The sequence below is a fragment of the Engystomops pustulosus genome, chromosome 5 (assembly GCF_040894005.1).
Source record: "Engystomops pustulosus chromosome 5, aEngPut4.maternal, whole genome shotgun sequence".
Classification (NCBI taxonomy): domain Eukaryota; kingdom Metazoa; phylum Chordata; class Amphibia; order Anura; family Leptodactylidae; genus Engystomops; species Engystomops pustulosus.
Window position 1 is genome coordinate 174,709,181 of NC_092415.1, and position 24,360 is coordinate 174,733,540.

General features: G+C 43.8%; 2 protein-coding genes across 2 annotated transcripts in view; both read right to left on the reverse strand.

The window, feature by feature from the left end:
* Window positions 1-8,061: 8,061 nt before the first annotated feature.
* Window positions 8,062-20,497, reverse strand: LOC140133554 (elastase-1-like). Its single transcript, XM_072153862.1, has 8 exons — window positions 20,379-20,497; window positions 19,727-19,827; window positions 19,212-19,321; window positions 15,540-15,668; window positions 12,693-12,829; window positions 11,284-11,429; window positions 8,840-8,989; window positions 8,062-8,163 (listed from the first exon to the last, which is right to left on the reverse strand). The coding sequence occupies exons 1-8, from the start codon at window positions 20,473-20,475 to the stop codon at window positions 8,143-8,145; spliced, it is 891 nt and encodes a 296-aa protein (XP_072009963.1). The 5' UTR covers window positions 20,476-20,497; the 3' UTR covers window positions 8,062-8,142.
* A 2,517-nt stretch (window positions 20,498-23,014) lies between these two features.
* Window positions 23,015-24,360, reverse strand: part of TTC21A (tetratricopeptide repeat domain 21A) — a 44,109-nt gene continuing 42,763 nt past the window's right edge. The window contains exons 28-29 of the mRNA XM_072153863.1: window positions 23,272-23,339; window positions 23,015-23,198 (exon numbers count right to left, since the gene is read on the reverse strand). Coding sequence (XP_072009964.1) covers window positions 23,121-23,198; window positions 23,272-23,339 — 146 coding nt within the window. The 3' untranslated portion in view covers window positions 23,015-23,120. The remainder of the gene's footprint in view (window positions 23,199-23,271; window positions 23,340-24,360) is intronic.

Here is a 24,360-nt window from a genome sequence, read left to right on the forward strand (position 1 = left end):
TCCTCACACAGCCAGCGACCACGATGTAGTTACCTCCTCACACAGCCAGCGACCACCATGTAGCTACCTCCTCACACAGCTCGCGACCACCATGTAGTTACCTCCTCACACAGCCAGCGACCACCATGTAGCTACCTCCTCACCCAGCCAGTAACCACCCTGTAGCTACCACCTCACACAGCTACCCATGTACAGTAGTCACACCACAGGGCACTGCTATCTGCTGCCTGAGGTGAGATGCTCAACTTGCCTCATGGCAGATGCAGCCCTGCTTCTAACTTTTGATAAACCTCCTATCATTTCCAGCTTCTCATGTACTGCAATTCCTCCAATATACTATATTATTACTATACAAGCAACTCACCAGTTGTAAAGGTAAAACAACCGCACTCCACACAACACTGTCTATTATCAGCCGCGGAGTGACGAAAACTATTTTGTTTTAGTTGGACGATCACTATAGAAACAAACTATATTTGCTGATCTCGTTACTCTGGCAAAACCCTGGACACAAGCCAACATTTCCCTGTGTTATTATTTTCCTATATAGACACACCCGACTTCTTCTTAAAGATTTGTGATCATTGGAGGGATAAAAGGGGAAAAAAAGTGATGTTTTGTAAAGAAATCCAGTAAGTAATAGCAGATGTGTTTTTCAACAAAGCCTTTCAGTTTGACTAAATTTATAAGCAGTGACAAAGAAGACTTCCTGGAACATTGCAGCGGATGAGATGTGAGCAGGGATGGACTGTGCGAAAAGTTACAAGAGGTCAAAGCTGATGTTGTGGGAAACTTGTGCCATCTAGTGGTGCACCTCACATACTGCACACAAGCGATGTATTCTGCCTTGTTCTTCTGATTGTTCACACATAAAGATCTGCAGGATGTAAATGTCATATATATATATATATATATATATATATATATATATATATATATATATGAGTCACCTAAGTGCCTTAGGTGTATTACTTTGCTTCAACTCTCTCAGCTGATTGATAAATATTGTACTATCCCAACCTCGCTGAAGCTAATACTAATCCTTCTCTGCAAACACTAAGGTGCTACATCCTTAGGACATGTGCATCTCAACTATGTCCCTAGATATAGGTATCCATGAAATGAAATCCCAGCCTATCAGCATTTTTTGGCTTATCTTATGATTGATCTTGCTAAAAATGTTGCACTTTGCCAGGGTTAGTACACGGCCTAAGGTGATGAAGCAAGTCAGAAGGATCCCTGCAGCACTAAAGAAAGCTTACTATTTACATATCACTTACATCCCTTCTCTTCTTTCTGCCCCTATTGGTGTAGCTATACACAGGGGTGCACCATCCATGAGGCGAGTTGATCCTCTTGCCTCAGACAGCACCACCTGCAGAAAGATGCGGGGCAGAATCTGCGGTGCTGTCATTTGCTATAAACAGGACCTGACACTGTATCCACTTACTAAAAAAAATAACCAGATAAATTACTTCTGCAGAGGGTGAAGGGGCGCCATTCTATAGCTTGACTTAGGCTGCAGAGAGTTTAGGTTTATCCCTGGCTATACAGGCTGCAAAGGTTTCACTTATGACCTGGCTGTAAGTCAGGAGGTCTAAAGGCTCCACCTTCTGCTCAACCCTAGGGCAGGGGACCCCTCTACCCCCAACCAGTGTTGGTAATAGTAATAAATGTGGCAAGGACAAGTTCAAATAAGTTTCATAATCTTTTAGATTTAATTCACCGCATAAGTGAGGTGGGAGGGAGTCCTTGCCTCTGCATGTGCCATTGTTATAATAGACAAAGGTGATGCATACATTGCTCCATAGGATCCCAGGTAGAAGCTCTGTTGGGAGAGTGTTAGACTAGAGAAGGGACCAATGTAGCCACAGGAGAATCTGCAGATAATTTAGCAGAGGAGAGGCAAAGAGACAACAGACACCTGCTGAAGAACATCTTATCCAAGCTAAGGTGAGGGACCAAACACCCAGCCCAAAGTAACTTATCCCAGAGGCTGCAGAATGAACGCAAGAAGGTGTGGAAGGGCATCATACAATTGGGTGTCTCAATGGAATTTATTGGAAGAACCAATTGTTCTTTTTCATTGTCCGTTTACATTGAGGTGGCATTGATCCGATCAGTTTCAGCAACTTGGGCAGAAACACAACAAAGGGAACATGAATAGCAGAGAAGGTGCTTGTATTCAATGTAACATCCACCGGTGGGACAGTGGACCAATCATAGGTTTATATATATAATCTATTATATTCAAGGGATTTTCAGACTATTCTTCTGTGTAGCAAAGGACATTTTGAGTGGGCCTCACTTCTCACTTAAGGTGGAGGGGTCCTTAATCTCATGGGTGATGGTGGAGACTGAAATATCTCTCGATCCTGCTGGATATTTGATGTCCTGTAGTTGGGTCATTATAAAATCAACAAAATCTCCCTGAGGTTTTCACAGGTTGTCATTGGCTGGGTGTCTATATAGACCAAACCAAATCATATAGGGTCTATCTACAGCTCTGAGTCTCTACATCTCTGCCAACCCACTGTACTGCTGTTCTGTGCTGCTGATGTAGCAGAACCAACCTGGCTCACTGGATATTATTGCCAGCCAAGCTGACCACTGGTCCTGGCTGAGACACTGCTATAAGAGGACTTTTTCCTGCTAAGACAGCAAATTCACAGGCTTTCTAGCATAGATATGGTATTAGAATCAAGCTTCTAGGAGAATGCATGTTGCTTCCCTTCTGTCTGCTTTCAATCTGCGGTTGCAGGACCTTTTGGAGGACATTCAAAGGTCCTGAAATGGCTTGTGTAAATGTGTATTGAGAGCAGGAACAGATGTACGAGAATTTCATTATAAAATTTGGTGGGTGGTTTGGGTGGTCATGGGCCCCAGAGTTACTGCCCAAACCGCCTATATTATAATCCACTACAGACACTCCCTGGATAGTCTAGTCACCACAGAGATGACACATCAAAGGAAATATGCTCTAGGTATGAAAAGACTTAAAGGGATATTCCCATCTGGGCATTTACATTTAATTGAATTCATTTGCCATAAGTTAACATTTCTTCAATTGGATGTTATTAAAATAATGTTCCTGTGTGAAGATAATTTCTCATAAATGTAGCCATGTTGTCCCTTAGAAACGAGATAGCTTCCTTGGATACGGCCACCTCTGCTGGACGGATTGCACAAAGAAACAAAAGGTTTTTGTATATGAAATGTCCGGGAGTTACTGCAGGTCCTACAGCCGTCCTGTGGTAATGATCGCTGAATGCAGGTGGTCAGGCAGGACTCTAAAGCGCATGTCTGGCCACTGCTGCCAAAATCTGCTTGAGGTGGACTGAGATGTCAGTGCTTTTAGATACACTGCAGGAGGAGCTGAAAGAGAAGGAAGAGCAGCCGCTTCACTTATTGAAGTACAGTATATACCCGTGTATAAGCCGACCTGAGTATAAGACGAAACCCCTTATTTTACCACCAAAAACTGGGAAAACTTATTGACTCCAGTATAAGCCGTGGGTGGGAAATGCATTGGTCACAGCCTCCCAGTATATAGACAGCCAGCCCCCTGTAGTATATAGACAGCCAGTCCCCTGTAGTATATAGACAGCCAGTCCCCTGTAGTATATAGACAGCCAGTCCCCTGTAGTATATAGACAGCCAGCCCCCTGTAGTATACAACCCGCCAGCCCCCTGTAGTATACAACCCGCCAGCCCCCTGTAGTATACAACCCGCCAGCCCCCTGTAGTATACAAACCGCCAGCCCCCTGTAGTATACAACCCGCCAGCCCCCTGTAGTATACAACCTGCCAGCCCCCTGTACTATATAGCCAGCCCCCTGTAGTATATAGACAGCAAGCTCCCAGTAGTATATAGACAGCCAGCTCCCAGTAGTATATAGACAGCCAGCCCCCAGTAGTATATAGACAGCCAGCCCCCAGTAGTATATAGACAGCCCCCAGTAGTATACAGCCAGCCAGCCCCATGTAGAATACAGCCAGCCCCCAGCAGTATACAGCCAGTCAGCCCCCATGTATTATACAGCAAGCCCCCATGTAGTATACAGCCAGCAAGCCCCCATTGGTATACAGCCTGCCAGCGCCCAGTAATATACAGCCTGCCAACCCCCATGTAGTATACAGCCAGACCCATGTAGTATACAGCCAACCAGCCACATGTAGTATACAGCCTGCCAGCCCCATGTAGTGTTCCACCAGCTAGCCCCATGTATTATACAACCTGCCAGCCTGCATGTAGTATACAGCCAGCCACCCAGCCCCCAGTAGTATACAGCCAGCCAGCCCCCCTGTAGTATACAGCCAGCCACATGTAGTTTACAGCCATCCCCCCTGTAGTATACAGCCAGCCCCCTTGTATTATACAGCAAGCCCCCATGTAGTATACAGCCAGCAAGCCCCCATTGGTATACATTGTGTGATGTGTGGATGTGCGGTCCAGTTCTTTTTCTCTCCCCATGTTGGTTTAGTACATTCTATCCCTTCATTTATTTTGTTTTTCCTGGTACCAGCACTCCGCCCCATTCGACCCAGGTGTTTTTAAATTAGCAGGAGACTGCATTTAGGGGCCGCCTACTTCCTCTCAGCCAGTGTCTGAGACCACATGGAACGGTGAGTTTTACACCTGTTCACACATGGTGAGCCTTTTTTCCTGTTCACATGGTGCGGTGTTGCATGGCGTCCGCCGCTTCTGTGGTGCGGTGCTGGTGGGGGCCTGGGCCCGGAGCCATGGGGGCTATGCCCACCAGTATGGGTACTGGGGGGCAACCGGGTCTTGGTCCCTGCCGGCGCTGTGCTGCGGCGGGGGTGGACGCCATGTGATGCTGCACAAAATAGCGTAGGGACCCACCATAAAGAGGTCACCGTGAAGTGGTTGGTGGGCTTATACAATTTGATCAAAATGTAACTAAGAACCTCGAGTTCGTTATATAATGTAGCCTAGCGGCATTAGATCATTGTGTGATGTGTGGATGTGCGGTCCAGTTCTTTTTCTCTCCCCATGTTGGTTTAGTACATTCTATCCCTTCATTTATTTTGTTTTTCCTGGTACCAGCACTCCGCCCCATTCGACCCAGGTGTTTTTAAATTAGCAGGAGACTGCATTTAGGGGCCGCCTACTTCCTCTCAGCCAGTGTCTGAGACCACATGGAACGGTGAGTTTTACACCTGTTCACACATGGTGAGCCTTTTTTCCTGTTCACATGGTGCGGTGTTGCATGGCGTCCGCCGCTTCTGTGGTGCGGTGCTGGTGGGGGCCTGGGCCCGGAGCCATGGGGGCTATGCCCACCAGTATGGGTACTGGGGGGCAACCGGGTCTTGGTCCCTGCCGGCGCTGTGCTGCGGCGGGGGTGGACGCCATGTGATGCTGCACAAAATAGCGTAGGGACCCACCATAAAGAGGTCACCGTGAAGTGGTTGGTGGGCTTATACAATTTGATCAAAATGTAACTAAGAACCTCGAGTTCGTTATATAATGTAGCCTAGCGGCATTAGATCATTGTGTGATGTGTGGATGTGCGGTCCAGTTCTTTTTCTCTCCCCATGTTGGTTTAGTACATTCTATCCCTTCATTTATTTTGTTTTTCCTGGTACCAGCACTCCGCCCCATTCGACCCAGGTGTTTTTAAATTAGCAGGAGACTGCATTTAGGGGCCGCCTACTTCCTCTCAGCCAGTGTCTGAGACCACATGGAACGGTGAGTTTTACACCTGTTCACACATGGTGAGCCTTTTTTCCTGTTCACATGGTGCGGTGTTGCATGGCGTCCGCCGCTTCTGTGGTGCGGTGCTGGTGGGGGCCTGGGCCCGGAGCCATGGGGGCTATGCCCACCAGTATGGGTACTGGGGGGCAACCGGGTCTTGGTCCCTGCCGGCGCTGTGCTGCGGCGGGGGTGGACGCCATGTGATGCTGCACAAAATAGCGTAGGGACCCACCATAAAGAGGTCACCGTGAAGTGGTTGGTGGGCTTATACAATTTGATCAAAATGTAACTAAGAACCTCGAGTTCGTTATATAATGTAGCCTAGCGGCATTAGATCATTTTGTGATGTGTGGATGTGCGGTCCAGTTCTTTTTCTCTCCCCATGTTGGTTTAGTACATTCTATCCCTTCATTTATTTTGTTTTTCCTGGTACCAGCACTCCGCCCCATTCGACCCAGGTGTTTTTAAATTAGCAGGAGACTGCATTTAGGGGCCGCCTACTTCCTCTCAGCCAGTGTCTGAGACCACATGGAACCTTGAGTTTTACACCTGTTCACACATGGTGAGCCTTTTTTCCTGTTCACATGGTGCGGTGTTGCATGGCGTCCGCCGCTTCTGTGGTGCGGTGCTGGTGGGGGCCTGGGCCCGGAGCCATGGGGGCTATGCCCACCAGTATGGGTACTGGGGGGCAACCGGGTCTTGGTCCCTGCCGGCGCTGTGCTGCGGCGGGGGTGGACGCCATGTGATGCTGCACAAAATAGCGTAGGGACCCACCATAAAGAGGTCACCGTGAAGTGGTTGGTGGGCTTATACAATTTGATCAAAATGTAACTAAGAACCTCGAGTTCGTTATATAATGTAGCCTAGCGGCATTAGATCATTGTGTGATGTGTGGATGTGCGGTCCAGTTCTTTTTCTCTCCCCATGTTGGTTTACCCCATTGGTATACAGCCTGCCAGCGCCCAGTAATATACAGCCTGCCAACCCCCATGTAGTATACAGCCAGACCCATGTAGTATACAACCAACCAGCCACATGTAGTATACAGCCTGCCAGCCCCATGTAGTGTTCCACCAGCTAGCCCCATGTATTATACAACCTGCCAGCCTGCATGTAGTATACAGCCAGCCACCCAGCCCCCAGTAGTATACAGCCAGCCAGCCCCCCTGTAGTATACAGCCAGCCACATGTAGTTTACAGCCATCCCCCCTGTAGTATACAGCCAGCCCCCTTGTAGTATACAGCCAGCCCCCTTGTAGTATACAGCCAGCCCCCTTGTAGTATACAGACAGCCAGCCCCCTGTAGTATACAGCCAGCCCCTAGTAGTATATAGCCAGTCAGCCCCCTGTAGTATATAGACAGCCAGCCCCCAGTAGTATATAGACAGCCAGCCAGCCCCATGTAGTATACAGCCAGCCCCCATGTAGTATACAGCCAGTCCCCATGTAGTATACAGCCAGCCAGCACCCATGTAGTATACAGCCTGCAGCCCCCTGTAGTATACAGCCAGCCCCTAGTAGTATACAGCCAGCCCCCATGTAGTATACAGCCAGTCCCCATGTAGTATACAGCCAGTCCCCATGTAGTATACAGCCAGTCCCCATGTAGTATACAGCCAGCCCCCATGTAGTATACAGCCAGCCAGCTCGCCCCCATGTAGTATGCAGCCAGAACGCCTACCCCCATGTAGTATACAGCCCCCATGTAGTATACAGTCAGCCCCCGTTAGTAGCCAGCAAGCCTAAAGTTTGCCAAGTACATAAAAAATGTAACAAACTGACATACTCACCCTTCGGTGCCCTGATGCTCAGCACCTTGGGGGTTCCTCTTCTATCTTCTCTTTGCTGTATTAGCCGGCAGAGTCGTGTCCATGCGATCTGCCGACACCACCGCATCATAGTGTGCGCCGGCCGGCAGATTGCATGGACGCGTCTCTGTTGGCTAATACAGCCTAGAGAAGATAGAAGAATAGCCGAGCCAAGCATCGGGGCGCCGGAGGGTGAGTATGTAAGTTTTTTTTAATTGACTCGTGTATAAGCCGAGTATACAGTATATATACGGTATATTGCAAGTATACGGTATACATACAGTATATAAATGGTATATTTACGATTTATCACAAATTTTATTATCATCTGCTCTATTCATTTCTAAAAAAAATTTTTTAAATGCTGCAAAGTTTTAGTTACACTTCAAATGAGCCTCTTGCCAGATTTTTACCTCCATTGCCACCTGCATATGTTACCATAACTTGATAATGTTGCCATTTACATTCTTTACTCGGGAAGTGTATCTAAAGGTCTAGAACCTTTACACAGTATGTGAATGAAGAAGAAAGAAGAAAAAGTTAACAATTTTTGCTGTTTTTTAATTTTATTTCCCAAAATCAAGAAGAAACCAGATCTATAAAGAACTAAGACAATCTTTATCTTCCATCATCTATTACCTATAAGTAAAACATAGAAAAATGTTCATTAGAATTACACAGGGGTTAATCACTGTCTTCAGTAATAAATGATTATGCTATATGTAACATACTATCAGATCAAACATCAATGATTACTAGAGGTGGTTCAATGTCCCAAGGACCTTCATACTCCACAACCGTGCAACAGTCTTATAGACAGAGTCTGGAGTGATAGCTCACTCAATCCCAAACACATCCCCACCACAATAGTGGAATGATGAGGATTGAAAGATCCAGGAAACCCTGGTAATGATCAGTAGTTCCCCATAGATCTATTATCCATCCTGAATAGGCGATAGATGCGCTTAGCAACAAATACACTATATCCTGCTGTGAAAATTCCTGCTGCAGTTTATTATATCTGTCCTTAAAGGGAAAGTTTATCAGACGAGGTGTTCCATTTTCTACTTTCTATTGGAGTTGGCAATCGTTATGTAAGGCAGGGGATGCTTGCTGACACTGGCTGGTATAGAGAGAAGGTCATAGTTGCACCAGTAGGGGGCAGCCACGGCCCTGGTGCAATATGCCGCTAATATGCATAAAAAGGAAAACAGTTTTTTGTTCTTTTCCAAATCTATTATTCACAAGTGTTGTACTTATCTAATGCTTTACCTCTGAATAAGTGGTACCCAAAGTTATCTTTTATTGTACTTACTTTATATATCCAATCTGTGAAGGCAGATACTCGTGTAAAAACGGTTGGCTTCTGGTATGTGCTGCAGAATGGTACCAGTCCGTAACTTACAATACCATGCACTTCCCAGGCGCCATTTCTATAGCAGCTCAAAGGACCACCCGAGTCTCCCTGTAGATGCAAGAGAAGATTGAGAGATAATGGGGCACATTTACTAAGAAATTCGGAAACTGCACTAAAAGTGCTATTTCCATGTATAATGCTTGGTGCGCCAGATTCATTAAGAACGTGTGCCAGAAATCATGAATCTGGCGCTTCCCTGCACTGGCCCGACAGAGTTCACCAATTTTTTTGTGGTGCACCTTTAACATAGGGCGTGCGACAGACTTTACATGTTAAATGCCACAGAGCACCAGAACGCCCCCCAAGTTTGTGTCGCATGACGCCCAGTGCAACTGCGCCACATAATGGTTGCGTGTGACACAATTGAGTTGTATGCGCCAGAAATGTGTCTCAGACACCTGTGCTAGCAGTTTGCACTGAAAAGAACAGGCAAAGTCCGTCAGAAAACTGGCTCAAAGCCCTTAGGTGATGTGGGGAAATGTCCCTGCCCAGAGCAGAGGAATTGAGTTATTTCCCATATCTAATTTTCCAAAAATGACTATTAGAAATAGTCATCATCCATTCTCCACCTACTCCAAATTATACTATGACAGTATATAATAGAGCAGGCACAGCATAAATCAAATAGAAGTCAACATAGTTTCTAATAGTAGGGATCACAGAATATTGTAGAGGGGGGCACAGCAAAAGGGGACACAGTATATAATAGAGTACACAGTATATATATCTATATTTATAACATGGTGCACAGTAAGAATTACCGGGGGAAACTTTATGTAACAATTCATTATTGGAGTTCTGTACAGATGTACGGGTGCTGTATCTACTGTATATAAAATTATTTTGGATACTGTATATGTCCCGGGTTGCAATCGCACCCGTGCCCCCCTTCGCTCCCCAGGACCCCGGCTTTCTGTCTCACTTTGCCGCAATACAGAGCTGACTCTTGCACCGCCTAGGAGGAGGGGACGCGCTCGCCGCACCACCGGAGCCAGCTCTGTATCGGCTTCTGGGATTCAAAGCGCCAGCGCGCCAATAATTTGCGCTGGCCGGCTGTCCATTCTGATAAATGTGCGGCCCCTTCCTGTGTCCCATGCCGGATCTTTGTGCTTCTATGCCTCAGAGAAAGCTTTGTTTCATGCCCTGTGTGCTATTCTCGTGCCTGTAGAGTGACCTGGTGGTATCACGCCAAAGCAAGTCCGACCCGCTTTGCAGCAGGTTCTGGTCAAAACCGGGTACCACTTAGACTCCGGTCCCAGGCGACGACTTAGGTCATCGTCCGCGGTGGTATAGAGGGTCCACTATCACTCATCCTGACAGCATAAATGATGTATTTATTTACTCCCCTATTATAGGGACAGGCACAATATTATAATTTGAAAGACACTGTACATTTTAATTAAAGGGGGGGTCACTGCATATATTAGAATTAATTTGGGGGGAGCAATGTTTAAGATAACTCTGTGGGATGGTGCTGCATAGAAAAAAATCAGTACATAAATGCAGGTCCTTAATAATTTTAATTTGTGGCCTGAATCCTGGTGCAAGCTACAGTTGTGGTCCACTCCTCCCTGCCCACTTGGTGGAGATTTGTTATAGGGCAGTGGTGGCGAACCTATGGCACGGGTGCCAGAGGCGGCACTCTGAGCCCTTTCTGTGGGTACCCAGGTCATCACCCCAGAATGAAGTTCACCAGACAGAACTCAAAGAATCTTCCTACAGAATCTTCCTACAATGATAGAGGAATTTGCCCTCCTCCTTTCAACTGTGTTGGTGTCTTTAGGAGGCTGAACGAATGAAAGTTGTCAAAGAACAAGGAGAAATAATTACTTTTTAAATTGCTGTGCTGGCACTTTGCAATAAATGAGTGGCTTTTGGTTGAAGTTTGGGCACTCCGGCTCTAAAAGGTTCGCCATCACTGTTATAGGGGAATCAAATGTTGCAATTTTTGGATGTGCAAGCCATGATACATTCCCTCCATTGAGTCAAAAGGACCAGACCTGGTGCTTAGGATACGTCTCAGTAAATCCAAAAACACTATAACAACATTAAGATAAAAATATGGAGTTTGATCATATTGGCATAAGTCCACTAATCTCATCATGGTGACCATGGTAAAGCAAAACCCTACACTAATGGGTGTGGTATCAAATGGTATCCGTTACCACATTAGCTGAGGTAAAGATTCATGAGTAGTTAGCCAAGTGGGTGGTACCAATTAGGGATGTCTTCATCTGGAAATGTTAGCAATTTTGTAACAATATTAGACCATGTAGAGTTACACTTCCAACATGGAATAACATACAAAACCTTCCACTTCACTATACACCGGTATAACTTACACTGCACCCCGATTTCAGACCGTCCCCTCCAGCACAGATCATATTATCTCTTGCATCCTCACCCCACCATTCTGGTTGTGAACAGACAGATACCGGCACAATTGGGAGTTCAGCTTCTTGCAGTTTGGGCGGGACGCCTCCTCCGACTGAAATAGTAATAATAGTAAATGACTAAACATTTACTCTTCATAATGAATTAAAGAGGTTGTAAGACTTTAGAAAATAAAATTGGGCTCTACAAGTAATAGCACCACCCTTTGTTTAAGAGAACCTTTCATCAGGATCACACATTTTCCTCTAATAACAGATTCCCTTAGCCTTTTCAATACTAATTCCCAATGTGTTTTCATATTTAACATTACTGGTTCCACTCACTTTAAAAAGTATATAAAATTACACCTGGCTCCCTGCTAGCAAAGAGGATCGAGCCATGTGTCATCATTAAGGTTCTTACAAAAATCTCCAGTCCTGATCCCATCAATGTCCACAGAAAGCCATCAGTATGAGTCGCTGAATTGTTCCTGCAGTCTTCTGAAGTGGATCAGGATTCAGGGTTGTAACAACATCCAGGGCTGCCTCTGATTGACAGTTGCCTTTCCGTTGGACAATTCCCTTTTCCATCCAGCCCTGCACTACGCCCAGGATCCAGTCCGAGCAAGTATACGGTTGTGTGAATGAGTCCTAAGTTTTCAGCTCACCCCAAGTGCTTTATTTACATCAATACACCTGTCTAATGCTCTATATCAGTTATGGCGAGCCTTTTAGGGACCGGGGGCCGAAACTACAAGCAAAAGCCATATATTTTTCACAAAGGCCAATTTAAAGTAACAGGTTTCAAGCGCATTGGCGCCCTGAGGACACCAATACAGGAGAAAGAAGGAGAAATTCAAATTATTATTGTAGTTTCCCTCTAAAGTCCCCTTAACAGGATGAATCACAGATCCGGAGAAGGGTCTACAATGATAATCAAGCTCTGTCCACACCTCCTTGATTCAGGTCTTGAGTCCTGAATGGTGACCTTTGTGCTGGGTGATGGCTTGGGTGCCCAAAGAGAGGGCTCTGAGTGCCACCTCCGGCACCCGTTCCATAGGTTCGCCACCACTGCTCTATATGATCCTACTGAGGCTTCTGAGCTAGAGAGAGCAGATGAGCAGATTATGATCTATTTTCTCTGCACTGTGTATGGGAGACATCAAAACATTTAGTAACCACGTACCAGCTCTTAGACAACTGAGAATCAGAGATGGAGTAAGTAAAGGGGAGAAACTGCTAAAACTGCAGAATACACATAAAATCATGGCCAGAAATACTGTTAGTCCTAATGCAGACACTCATTTATGTAAAGGTAGTGGGACAGTTATATATAAAGATGTAAAACTACTGTAAATGTTCTACTTCTTCCACATTACCATGAGTGACTCCCCATCCAGTGACATAGCAGGTAGTAGTACCAGGCAGGATGTCGTCAGCACTTGGCAGCCTTGCTATTGCTACGTATCCATTATCAAAGGCGCTCTGACTTAAACGTAACATGGCTATGTCATATCTGAGACACAAAGCAAATGATTAACATGTAACATATACTAATAATAATGTACAGTATATAAATATATACACATTTTGCATTGCTTACTTCCAGGATGCTAAGTAGAAATTTTAATCTTTTACATCCTGGCACCAAAAGAAAGTTTGTTAATACGTATAGAAATCATGGAAAATGGGGAAGAGTTCTGCTCCTGCTGATGACATGTAAGTTGTGTATTCATTGTATAAGAAAGTAAATACTTTAAAGCAGAAGTGATCATGTCCGACCCAAAACTAGTTTATGTAGACATAAGTGTCTTACTGGTCAAAGTAATTCTCTGAATATCCATTTGAATGAATAGTTTTTTTGTCTACTAAGCCATGGTCTTAATGGAACTCTACCAGTATCAGAGACTTACATGCTGCTGTGTGTTCTCTTTTTCTTTTCTTTTTTTTATATGGCTTGGTTTGGGAAAAAATAATACTAATGAACCTGAGGGGCTCTGGGGGCGTCACCAGAGCCCCTCCTCTGCCCTAGCCAGATTGCTGATGATGACTACTAGCTCTCTGCAATTCATGCACATGTGGGTCATCTCTGTGGTCTGCAGCCACATTGAGGAGCAGCCTGCTGTGCACCGCAGAGATGACTGCACATCCACGGTAACAGCTGAGAACTGGGTGACGTCACTGCCTTTCTGGCTAGGGCGGAGGAGGAGGGCAGCAAGCCCTGGAAAGGGCCAGAGCCCCTCCCTCAGGCTCATTAGCATATTTTTTTAATTCTTTTTTTTGGGGGGGCCAAATCAAGCCATAAGGAAGAAAAAAAATATAACATATAGAAAAGGGGGCTCACAGCGACATGAAAGTATCTTTGGTTAATGTGTCAGGATCTTGCTGGTAGATTCAATATACAATGGTGCCAAGCTAAATTACAATCATATCATGTAGTTTTTTCTCTGGATATAATTTGGAGTTCTCGATGTGAGATATACTTGCAGACTGAAGCTATCTCACCTAAATGTAAAATTCCATACAGTTATAGAAATAAGTGATAACTATAGATGAATACTTTTTCTGAAATCCTGAACATAACCTGTAAAAATCAAGCTTGATAATCGACAACCAGATACTGGGACTGTGATAATCTTCTTATATTTGGTATCCCTGGCCTCCTTCCTTCTAAAATCAACTTTTAATTATGCTAATGAGTCTAGGGGTGTTATAAGAACCTCTACATGTTGTAGCTGCACAGGCTGTTACATTCTGAAGGAGCACTTCCCCCTATCCCTGTGTGCTCATTGCATTGAGTGGGGCTTAGGCTTGCGCTGCAGTGTAACAACATATAGTGAATCCAGAGCACATTGGAGCTCCCGTAACACGCGCACGACCATTAGCAGTCCATGGATAAGAAATATAAGATTACCGCAGTCACGGTCTCTGGATCTATGAGTAAGTGCCCCTGGTTTATCATGCTTGACATTGATGGCAAATTTCCTTTAAAAACGTACAGAACTTATCTTGTCAATAACCAGGGGACTCCCTGCGCTATGCATTGAGGATATCCTCTATTTTCTTAACATTTTCGGGTCCGTATTGTGGCCAGACACACTCAGACCTCCAAATTCTTTTTTATTGCACTTCCTAGTGGTGCCATTTAATAATATAGTATTGGGAAAGCTCAGGAAATAAAATAAAAATATGGTGGAACTAAGTAAAAAATAATTTTCGATGTAGGTATGGCAGGGATCAGTCTTTCATGTAAGAGGGGGGTGGGGTGCACAAATCCCCTCCCCCCCTATGATCATAGCATCTAAATAAAAGTTAAAGGAAATCTATCATTGGTGATTATACGTTGTGAATCAAACATACCTTGAGAATGCTTTAGCGACACTGATGTAGAAACATATCTTGTTTAATCCTTGAACAAAGTGGTTTTGCTTAAAAAAGGCCGCTGTCCATTAACACATTGGGGCACATTTACTTACCCGGTCCAGTCGCGATCCCGCGGTGCGTTGTCCGACGTGGATTCGGGTTCTGCCGGGATTCACTAAGGTCGTGCGCCCGATATCCAGTAGGTGTCGCTGCTGCGCCGAGGTCCACCGGAGTTCACCTGCTTCTTCTAGGTGCATGTAAGTGCTGATCTTGCGACACATTTAGTTTTTTAAAATTCCACGTTTTTTCCAAATCCGTCGGGTTGTCCGAATGCCACGCCCCCTAATTTCTGTTGTGTGAAAGCCGGCGCCCTTGCACCAAAACCCGATCGCGAATTCGGCGCAAAACTGAAAAATTTGGGAAACCTGACGAAAGTGCGGCCGCGGAGCCCATAGTAAATGAGCCTCATTACTTTCTGATACACAGGAGCTGCCTGAACTGCTTAGACAGGACTAATCCTGTCAGGGACAACAAAGAGATTACAGTATTCTTGGCTTATGCTGGGCAGGACAAGGCTGAAGCAATGCATAATTAAGGTAAGAGGAGAAGTGCCGGGGCAGCCACAGAAGCGACAGAACCTCATTATCATAATTTTATAATTGTTTTTTCAGAAAAACCACTTAGTTCAAAGATTAAACAAGATATATTTCTGCATCAGTACAGCTACAGCATTCTCAAGGTATGTTTGGTTCACAACACATCAAATCAAATGGTAGATTTCCTTTAAAATGAGCGACTTATATGCCATTGATTAGAAATCATTACAAGCAGAAGTGAGTATTATCTATTCTGTGATGACTTACCCCTGTGCAATGTCGGTCTTATCCCACTTTTCATGAACAATGATTTCATCAATAGCAATAAAATATTCAGTGCCGTCATTTTCAAACAAGTTGTGTTCTCCGAATGCCGCTCTGTATGTAATACCGGCGCTTAGAAAACATAATAAAATTGTGACATTTTATAATGAGTATTTATTAAGTAGATCAGAAATTAACAAAAGTATAGTTATATATATATATATATATATATATATATATATATATATATATATAGTGGGGATTTGGCCCAGTAGAGACCGTGGTAGCGGGGTGCTGTGATGCAGTTCAAGACAGGGACACCAAGGTACAGTCCAAAACAGGTCTCGCCTGTGTTTATTGCAGCAGGAACAAAATAAAAGAGCCTTCACATTCAGGCAACAAAACAAAATAATATCCTACCCGTCAGGGTGCTAACTATACAGTGAATCTCTAACTCACCACTACAAAATACTTTGCTGCTCCAGGCACAGAGGTCAGTGCTGTGTGCTCTCCAGCCTCCTGTCAGAGAGACAACACTCTCAGCTCTGCTCAGCCACTTTATGCAGACTGATTAGGCTGCTCCCACCACCTGTGTCCAAGGTGCTGGACAACACAACCTCAGCACTAAGGCCTTGCATAATAGGAAAATCTAGGGGAAACATACCGCCCATCCACAGTTAACCCCTTCAGTGTCTTACTATATATATATATATATATATATATATATACCGTATATACCGTATATACCGTATATACCGTATATACTCGTGTATAAGCCGAGTTTTTCAGCACAAAAAATGTGCTGTAAAACGTCCCCTCGGCTTATACACAAGTCATAAAATAAGTAAAAAATACTTAAAAAATAATAAACTTATATACTCCGATGTGCAGCGCTGCTCCCCCCATGTCCGCGCGGGTCCTCTTCTGGCTTCCGCGCCCGCCTTCTGTCCTCTGTACATCGCGCTAGGAGCCGCCATTCCTCTCTCCCGCGATGTACATAAGATGGGCGCGGAATCCAGAAGACGAGCCACGCGGACATCGGGGGAGCAGCACTGCAGATCGGGGCCACCGGAGGGAAAGTATATAAGTTTATTATTTTTTTTAATGCTGGGCTGGGCTGTATACTACTGGGGGCAGGCTGGCTGTATACTACTGGGGGCAGGCTGGGCAGTGCTGTATACTACTGGGGGCAGGCTGGGCAGTGCTGTATACTACTGGGGGCAGGCTGTATACTACTGGGGGCAGGCTGTATACTACTGGAGGCAGGCTGTATACTACTGGGGGCAGGCTGAGGTGGCTGTATACTACTGGGGGCAGGCTGGGAAGGCTGCATACTAAGTGGGGCAGGCTGGGGTGGCTGTATACTACTGGGGGCAGGCTGTATACTATATGGGGCTGGCTGGCTATATACTGGGAGGAGGGTCTGTGACCAATCCATTTCCCACCCTCGGCTTCTCCTAGAAGAAAACAGGATTTCAAAAAAAGGCTTTTATAATGTAAATGTATAGAATCCTTTATCAAAGCTGGATGTTCAATCAACTATCATATTTCTAAATGTATTTTCCCCATAAAACATTGCAGGTAGCACATAGTGGAAGATGGCGCTTCCACTTTGTCCACATAGTAAAGAATATGACTCCATAGGAGCAATAAGGACTGACTGTACTACTAAACAGCCAGACACATTGATGTGGATTAGTATGAGAATTCCCCAAAAGTCACACTAATGTATCGTAGTGTCGTTGGGTGCTCTTATAGTCCTATTTGTTGTTGTAAAGTTTACTTTTTGCACAAAATTGGCCTGTTGCAAGGAGTATATCCTAGTGGGAAAGAGTATTGAACATAGATGCAACATTGTTGGCGTAAACTGGACCAACATGTAGTGTACACCGGCGCGGAGCCCAGGCTCTGGGGGCTGTGCGACCTGTTGCTTCGTCCCCAACTCCGATCCTGTGCTGCCCGTCCTGACCTCCTGCCTGTTGCCGACTACGATTCTGCTCAACGTCTTTGTACCTTGCCATGGCTGCCACTACGGACAAAGTCACAACTGTGGAAAGACCTGGTGGTACCAAGTGGCAGCAAGTCCAACCTGCTTTGTGGAGGGCTCTGGTGAAAACCGTAGGATGCAGCCATGATGCCTAAACTGGTTGATCTTACCACCGTCCTGGTCCAACAGTCCCAGCATATTGCCACACAAGGTGAACAGCTTGGACAAGTCACCGCATGTTGCAGCATCTGATGGCTACTCAGCGGCAGTGTCAAGTTCCTGTGGTTCCTCCTGCTACTTCGGTTTGCCTGCCTTCCTCTGAACCTAGACTGAGACTCTCCATGCCATCAAAGTATGATGGGGACCCCAAGTTGTGCAGATGCTTTATCACCCAGGGCTTCCTGCATATTGTGCTTATGCCGACACAGTTCGTCACGGAATTGTCTAAGGTGGCATTTATCATCAGCCTCCTCTCCAGGAAGGGCTACTCCCATCTTGGACAGAAAAGACCCAGTCACAGCCACGATTACATCTTTTTTCACTGAGTTCCAGTCTGTCTTTGAGGAACCTGCACGGGCGTCTTCTACTAAGACCCCACTACTGAACCTGCGTCAAGGGGACTTGTCTGTCAGTGACTTTGCTGTGAAGTTCTGTACTCTGGCCTCTGAACTCTCTTAGAATGAAGCAGCGTTGATCGCAACTTTCCAAACAGCGCTTTCCAGACCGATTAAAGACGCACTGGCTGCATGTGACTCACCCGTTCCCCTCTGTTCGCAGTGCGATGCCACTTGTCCGCATTCCTGTTCCAGCCTCGGTGGCCGTGCACGCACGTCCCCAACTCCTAGGTCACACATGCTCGGCTCTCGAAGATTCAAAGGACCAGTGCACCGCTGATTCGTGCTGGCCCTTCCCAGAATTCTTTATTACCCAGCTTCTCCCTGCTCACCCCGCCGGATCTTTGTGCCTCACAGCCTTAGAAAAAGCTTGTTGGATGCCCTGTGTTATTGTTCTGTATTCCTGTTGTGACCCCTGTTCCGTTATTGATTTTGATCATGTTCTGCCTGACTTGACCCGTTGCTTCGTCCCCGACTCCTTTCCTGCGCTACAGCTCAACGTCTTAAACCTCACCTTGGCTGCCACCGTGGACAAAGTCGCACCTGTGGAATGATCTGATGGCACTACGCCGCAGCAAGTCCAACCCCCTTTGCGGCGGGCTCTGGTGAATACCGGGTACCACTTAGATTCCGGTCCCAGGTGTTGGCTTACGTCATCATCCGCGGTGGTCCAGTGGGTTCATTAACCCTGGAGCCTGACATGTAGTAAATCTGCCTTGCTGAGTCCAATGACTGGAATGTTCAGGTGTCTTAATTCTATATTTAAGGATTCTAATAATCCTTAAATATATAGATTCTAATAATCTTCAACTGCAAGAAGATTCTTTGTGTCCTGTCTGGTGTATTCTATTCTGAGGAAATGACCTGGGTGCCCACAGAGAGGGCTCCTCTGGGTACCACCCGTGCCATAAGTTTGCCACCACTGCTACAGAGGATGCCAGGCCCAATTAGCTTTAAGGGCCCATAAAGTGTCTGTTTTGCCATACAAATAAACCATTACTATAAATAATACTTTATAAATGGGGGCATTGTGGCTTTTTTCAATTCACATCTGATCTTTTCGAGTTTACTCACAATTCCACACAATGGGCTGCAGTCAAAACCCAGTCTTTGCTGACTAAAGATCCACCGCAGAGGTGGTAGAAATATTCTGGATCCTCATCATAAGCCATTTGCAAGGAAACCTATGAAAACATAACAAGCCAGACATGTGTAAAACTAATTCAGTAAATACGAATTCTACAAACAACTATTATTGCTCGGTATAACTTAATAATACAAATGGTTTCTATGTAATAAAAACTCGATGTAATTTAGCTTTGAGGGAAATTCTAAATAATGGGATAGATTTTGCATAATTTTTCCCCCAGAATTACTTATTGCTTAATAAGGTGACGTTACTTTGCTACAAAAGGGATATGGCAGAAATACCAAATTTTGCACAACAATTTTACTAAAAAATTTTGGTAATAGTGTCTTGACACCAGATGTAACCCAAGCCACTTAGATATATCCGACCCATTTCTAACTCATGTCTAACTATACTTTAATACCAAATTTTATTTCATACCATAGAAATATATACACACCTGCCACTTCCAGCTATTTCTTATGGCTTCCTGTCCTCCCATGATTCTCTCTGGCCTTTGTTCATTATGTACAACATGATTGAAACATGAGACAAAAACAACTACAAAAACAATAATAAAGGGTTAGAATGTTATGATTTCTTTTTGAGACATGCACTTTTAGTAAACTTTGTAGAAAGACTTGTTACATAAAAATGCCTCGGTCTCTCACTGAAGAAGACTGATACCAACCCCTGTATACTGTATATGCTTTATGTTCAGAATCCCCCCCATAACAATGTGCTGCAAGATATGATTATGATTCTTGTGCCATGAATTTTAAGCTATTAAGCTATAAAAGGGAAAAACCATTCCTCTAGTTCTACCTAAAATAAAATCAGGCATCAGTCTAAAGGGAGCTCTTTTTTTAAGGCTCTGGAGGAATAGTTTATAAAAACTCTTTGCCAATGTGTACACTATTCTCTATGGGGACATGGGGGAGCCAGAGAAAGGGCTCCTGATGACAGGTTCCCTTTAATGATGTGTTCCCTTTAAAGACTTAGCTTGGAGAGGGGCAAGGTAGATCCAATGGAGTACTGAATTAATAATCTGCCTATTGAGCATGGATGTCTTTATGTCCTATAGATACAGATAATAAGGAATAATGACTTACCCTGGGAGACCACAAAAAGCAGTTTTTCGAGCATTGTGTAATGTGAAATCAAAAAGAACATTTCATACATCCCATTCTGTATCTTATAATAAGACATGGCCTTCAGAAACAACCAATAACAGGTCTAATAGTCTGTGTGTAAAACAAATAATAATGGTTTTTATAACCTTCATCACAATATACAACAGATTGTGAATTTCCCAACGTATTACTCCGAGTGTAAAGTAATGTCACTTAGGTATGGCCTATTGATTTCTACCGTAGTATGTTATAGAGCAGGGGGAGCTAATGAGTCTGATATATATTTATGGGAAAATATCAGTAGCTATTTATGTATTCATAAAAATATAAGCCTGGGAATTAGGAGTCCAGTGGGCGGCCCTACTTCCATAAGCAAAGTCATGCACTGAAAAGTGAAACACTGAGCAGGACCCTGCATTGTACTTCCAGGATCGTTATGATTGGAGTATAAATAAGTGATAGTTTTTTGGCTTTTGCTGTTATTTGTGGCTTGAAAAATTGGCTTCCCCTTTATGTCTCTCTTTGGCATCAGATAGGTTTGGAGCATATAGCACCTGCAAGCATCCGAACCTCATACTAATAAGATGGCTGTAAAGTTACTGTTTATAAGTCCTAAAGCAGCACTAATCTAATAATTAGAGGAGCGATGTCCTACATATGAATATTCATTTATAATCTGTATATTTGGCTTGAAATACATTTTCCCTTGGCCTTGTAGAGCAGATGTTTAATTCACATATTGAGAAGTGCAGACATCACCTATGAGGTTCCGAGTCAATGTCTCCATATCTCTATCTTCCAGGTTGAGTTTCCATAAGTACAGAGTCATGTAGAACATTGGGAACGCTCATGTTTATTCTCTGCACTGTGATACCACTGCATAGTCTAGAATCTAGAACCTCCCATGGGTGTATTATCCATGTTTCATCACCATGTGCATTACCCCCATACTGTGACATAATTGTGTCTTACTCCCATACTGTAACACCAGTGTATATGATCATATTTTCTTGTTCTGTGACATGACTAATTGTATTATCTCTGTACTATGACATCACTATGTGTGGTATCCCTGTACTGTGGCATTACTCTCTCTACACTGTGACTTTATTGTGTGTATTATCTCTGTACTGTGACATCACTGTGCATAATTAACCTTTTCTGTGACTTATTGACAATGTATGTTCCCTTCACTATGCTGTTTATCTCTGTTTATGGTGTCACTTTGTAGTTTTGTATTGTGAGCAAACCCTCTTTATTAGGCATGTACTGTAAGATCTCCATGTTTATTATTACCATTTTGCACCATTACTTTGTGCTTTATCTCCGCACTGGGCTATACTGTCATCTTGATAACTTCTGTTCCTACTTTGACCTGGATTTAGTGTGGATTTGTAATGTTTGCAGACCTAAGCATAGTTATGTCTCAGATCCCCCTAATGCACAACTCTGCTCCAAATGGTAAGCGGTTTATAACTCTTTCCTCTACCATAGCTTTATCACATCCTTTCCAACACTTTTTTGGAATAATTTGGATATATTGTAGATAATTTATGTGGAGTTAGAAACCAACAGGATTGTATTTTATATATGTGATTTTTGCATAATAAAATTTGGCTGCTAACAGCACATCTCCATAAATGTCAACTGAAATAAGGTATGCAGGTCTGCTCCCCAACTAAGCATATATTGCTGATTATTATAACTACCTATAATCCTTATATCCACATATGCAGCTGAGATTCCGTTCCTTGTATCACCTTTATTATAAAGCGTACAATATGTGCTCCATGCTGCCAGGGAGGCCCTAGTAGTTGGTAACACACCGTATATAATCCAGTATAAGCCGAGTTTTTCAGCACAATAAATTGTGTCTCTACTAGTTCTCTCACTCACTCGGACTGTCTCTTACTCACTTTCCCTGTCTATCTCTCAGGCGCTCACTCTGTCACAATGGCTCCTGTATATGGTGGTTGATAACTGTAAACTGTAAACCTAATCTATGACGTTCCCTGAGTCACATAGACCGGATGTGCAAAATTTGGTGATTGTAAACGCAACAGTACAGAGACAGTCAGAGAAAGAGACGGTCAGTGTCAGTCAGAGATGGTCACAGAACGCCAAGGACAGAGACGGTCAGAGACACATATAGACACAGACAGACACATATAGACACAGACTCATTACCGAGTTCACCACTGGGAATGACCGTTTTTACATTTTCCTAGACCGGGCATTTTGGGATACAGAGGGGGGTGTGATTTAAATTTTTAGGGTTTTTATTTATTTTCTACTGTATTTACAGACCCCTATAGGGTAGTTTAACCCTATGAAGTCTGATTGTACCTGCCTATACTACAGTTGCAGTAGATGGTTGTATTGGAGGTGGTCTGTCACAGCCTGTAATACACAGACCATGACACATCTCTCCTAATGACGTCATAGAAATGGATGATGATGTCACAGGAAGCTACGATCCTCCCAAGATGGAGATTTAAATGTGTGTCATTTCTGCAATTTTGTTAAAGGTTTACTTACACTTTTATTTAGGACATTTTTTATATATATATACAGCAACCCCAATAGAAATACACTGACTGGATAATGTGAACAAATTAAGTAACAAAAAATAATTTTTTAATACAGGTTTCTTTAGTAACATTACAATAAAGGGAACACTGTGGTAACAAGACATATACATAAATAGCTGTGGCTTTAGTCCTATGGTTTGAGATTGGTTTGAGCTTTATCCATTATTTCTTTTCTCATTTTTGGATATGTGGGGTGAGCTTTAAGTACCTAGAAAACAATAAATAATAGTTGCTTTACAGATGTAAAAGTAACAAAAAATAAAAATCCAATCTGTACTTACCTTGCGACAGATATCTATGGCATCCACATACTTCTTGTCTTTCAGATAGTTGAATGCAAGTCTGAAGCCTGGAACAGGAACATGTTAAATATTAACCACAAAATATTACTTTTCCCTTACAACTATGGTTTTCTAGGCTAAATTTTGGGTTCTTATATGTCTACACCCTCACTCTCCAGCAGAGGGAGCCTTTATACAGAGGATATGGAGTGACACAATTTTGTTCCTTTGCTGGATGTTTGCTGCGTACTTGTTACATTGCTTAATATTTGTTACCTGGTATAACATTACACAGTCGATTCCAGTATTTATATATAGAAGGTTATAAGACACCATAACTCAATAGAGTCAAAATAAGTTTAGAGTCAAAATATGATTAGGAGTGGGGGGGAGCCAAAGTACCCACAAAAACAAATGAAGAAACCTCAAACGTCCTGATAATGATACTGCTAGGGAGGTGCAACCTTTGGAGCACAGCTCGGCACCGAGCCCATGTTCTGTGCCTTAAAAAGTAACTGTCATTGAAGATGAACATTTTTTTAATATACTTCATTAGCAAATTCAGTTGCGTTTATAAAAACAAAAAAAAAAAACAATCAAGCTTTTCCCTCCCATGTAGATTCGTATTTCAGTCTGTACAATGTGCGTCTATGGGAGGCTCACATCTAATCTCCCTGTGATTGGTGAAACCGTTCTGAGAAGGGAGGTTTAACCCCCTGCATTCCAGCTTGCTCTTTGAAAATAATGCTTACAGCATACTGCAGCCAGGGAGAGAGCAGAAAGGGTTAACACTCACAGCTGTGTAACAAACAGGAGAGAAGAGAGAGAGACCGGTCCTCAATGCGGTAGACAGATTTGCCAAAGCTGTGTAGAAGTAACAAAGGGCACATTGCAGTCTGTTTCATTACAAACTAAGCAGAATTTTTTTAATGAAGAATATTAGAAAAATGTTCACAACATTCCCCCCCCCCCCCCAGTCGATATCCAAAATCTTCTGAATTGATGGTTATTATTTAAGAGGATCTGGTGATTACTAAAATTAACTGCATCTTTTCTTGGTGTTTACGATGCATAAGGTTCACATTAACG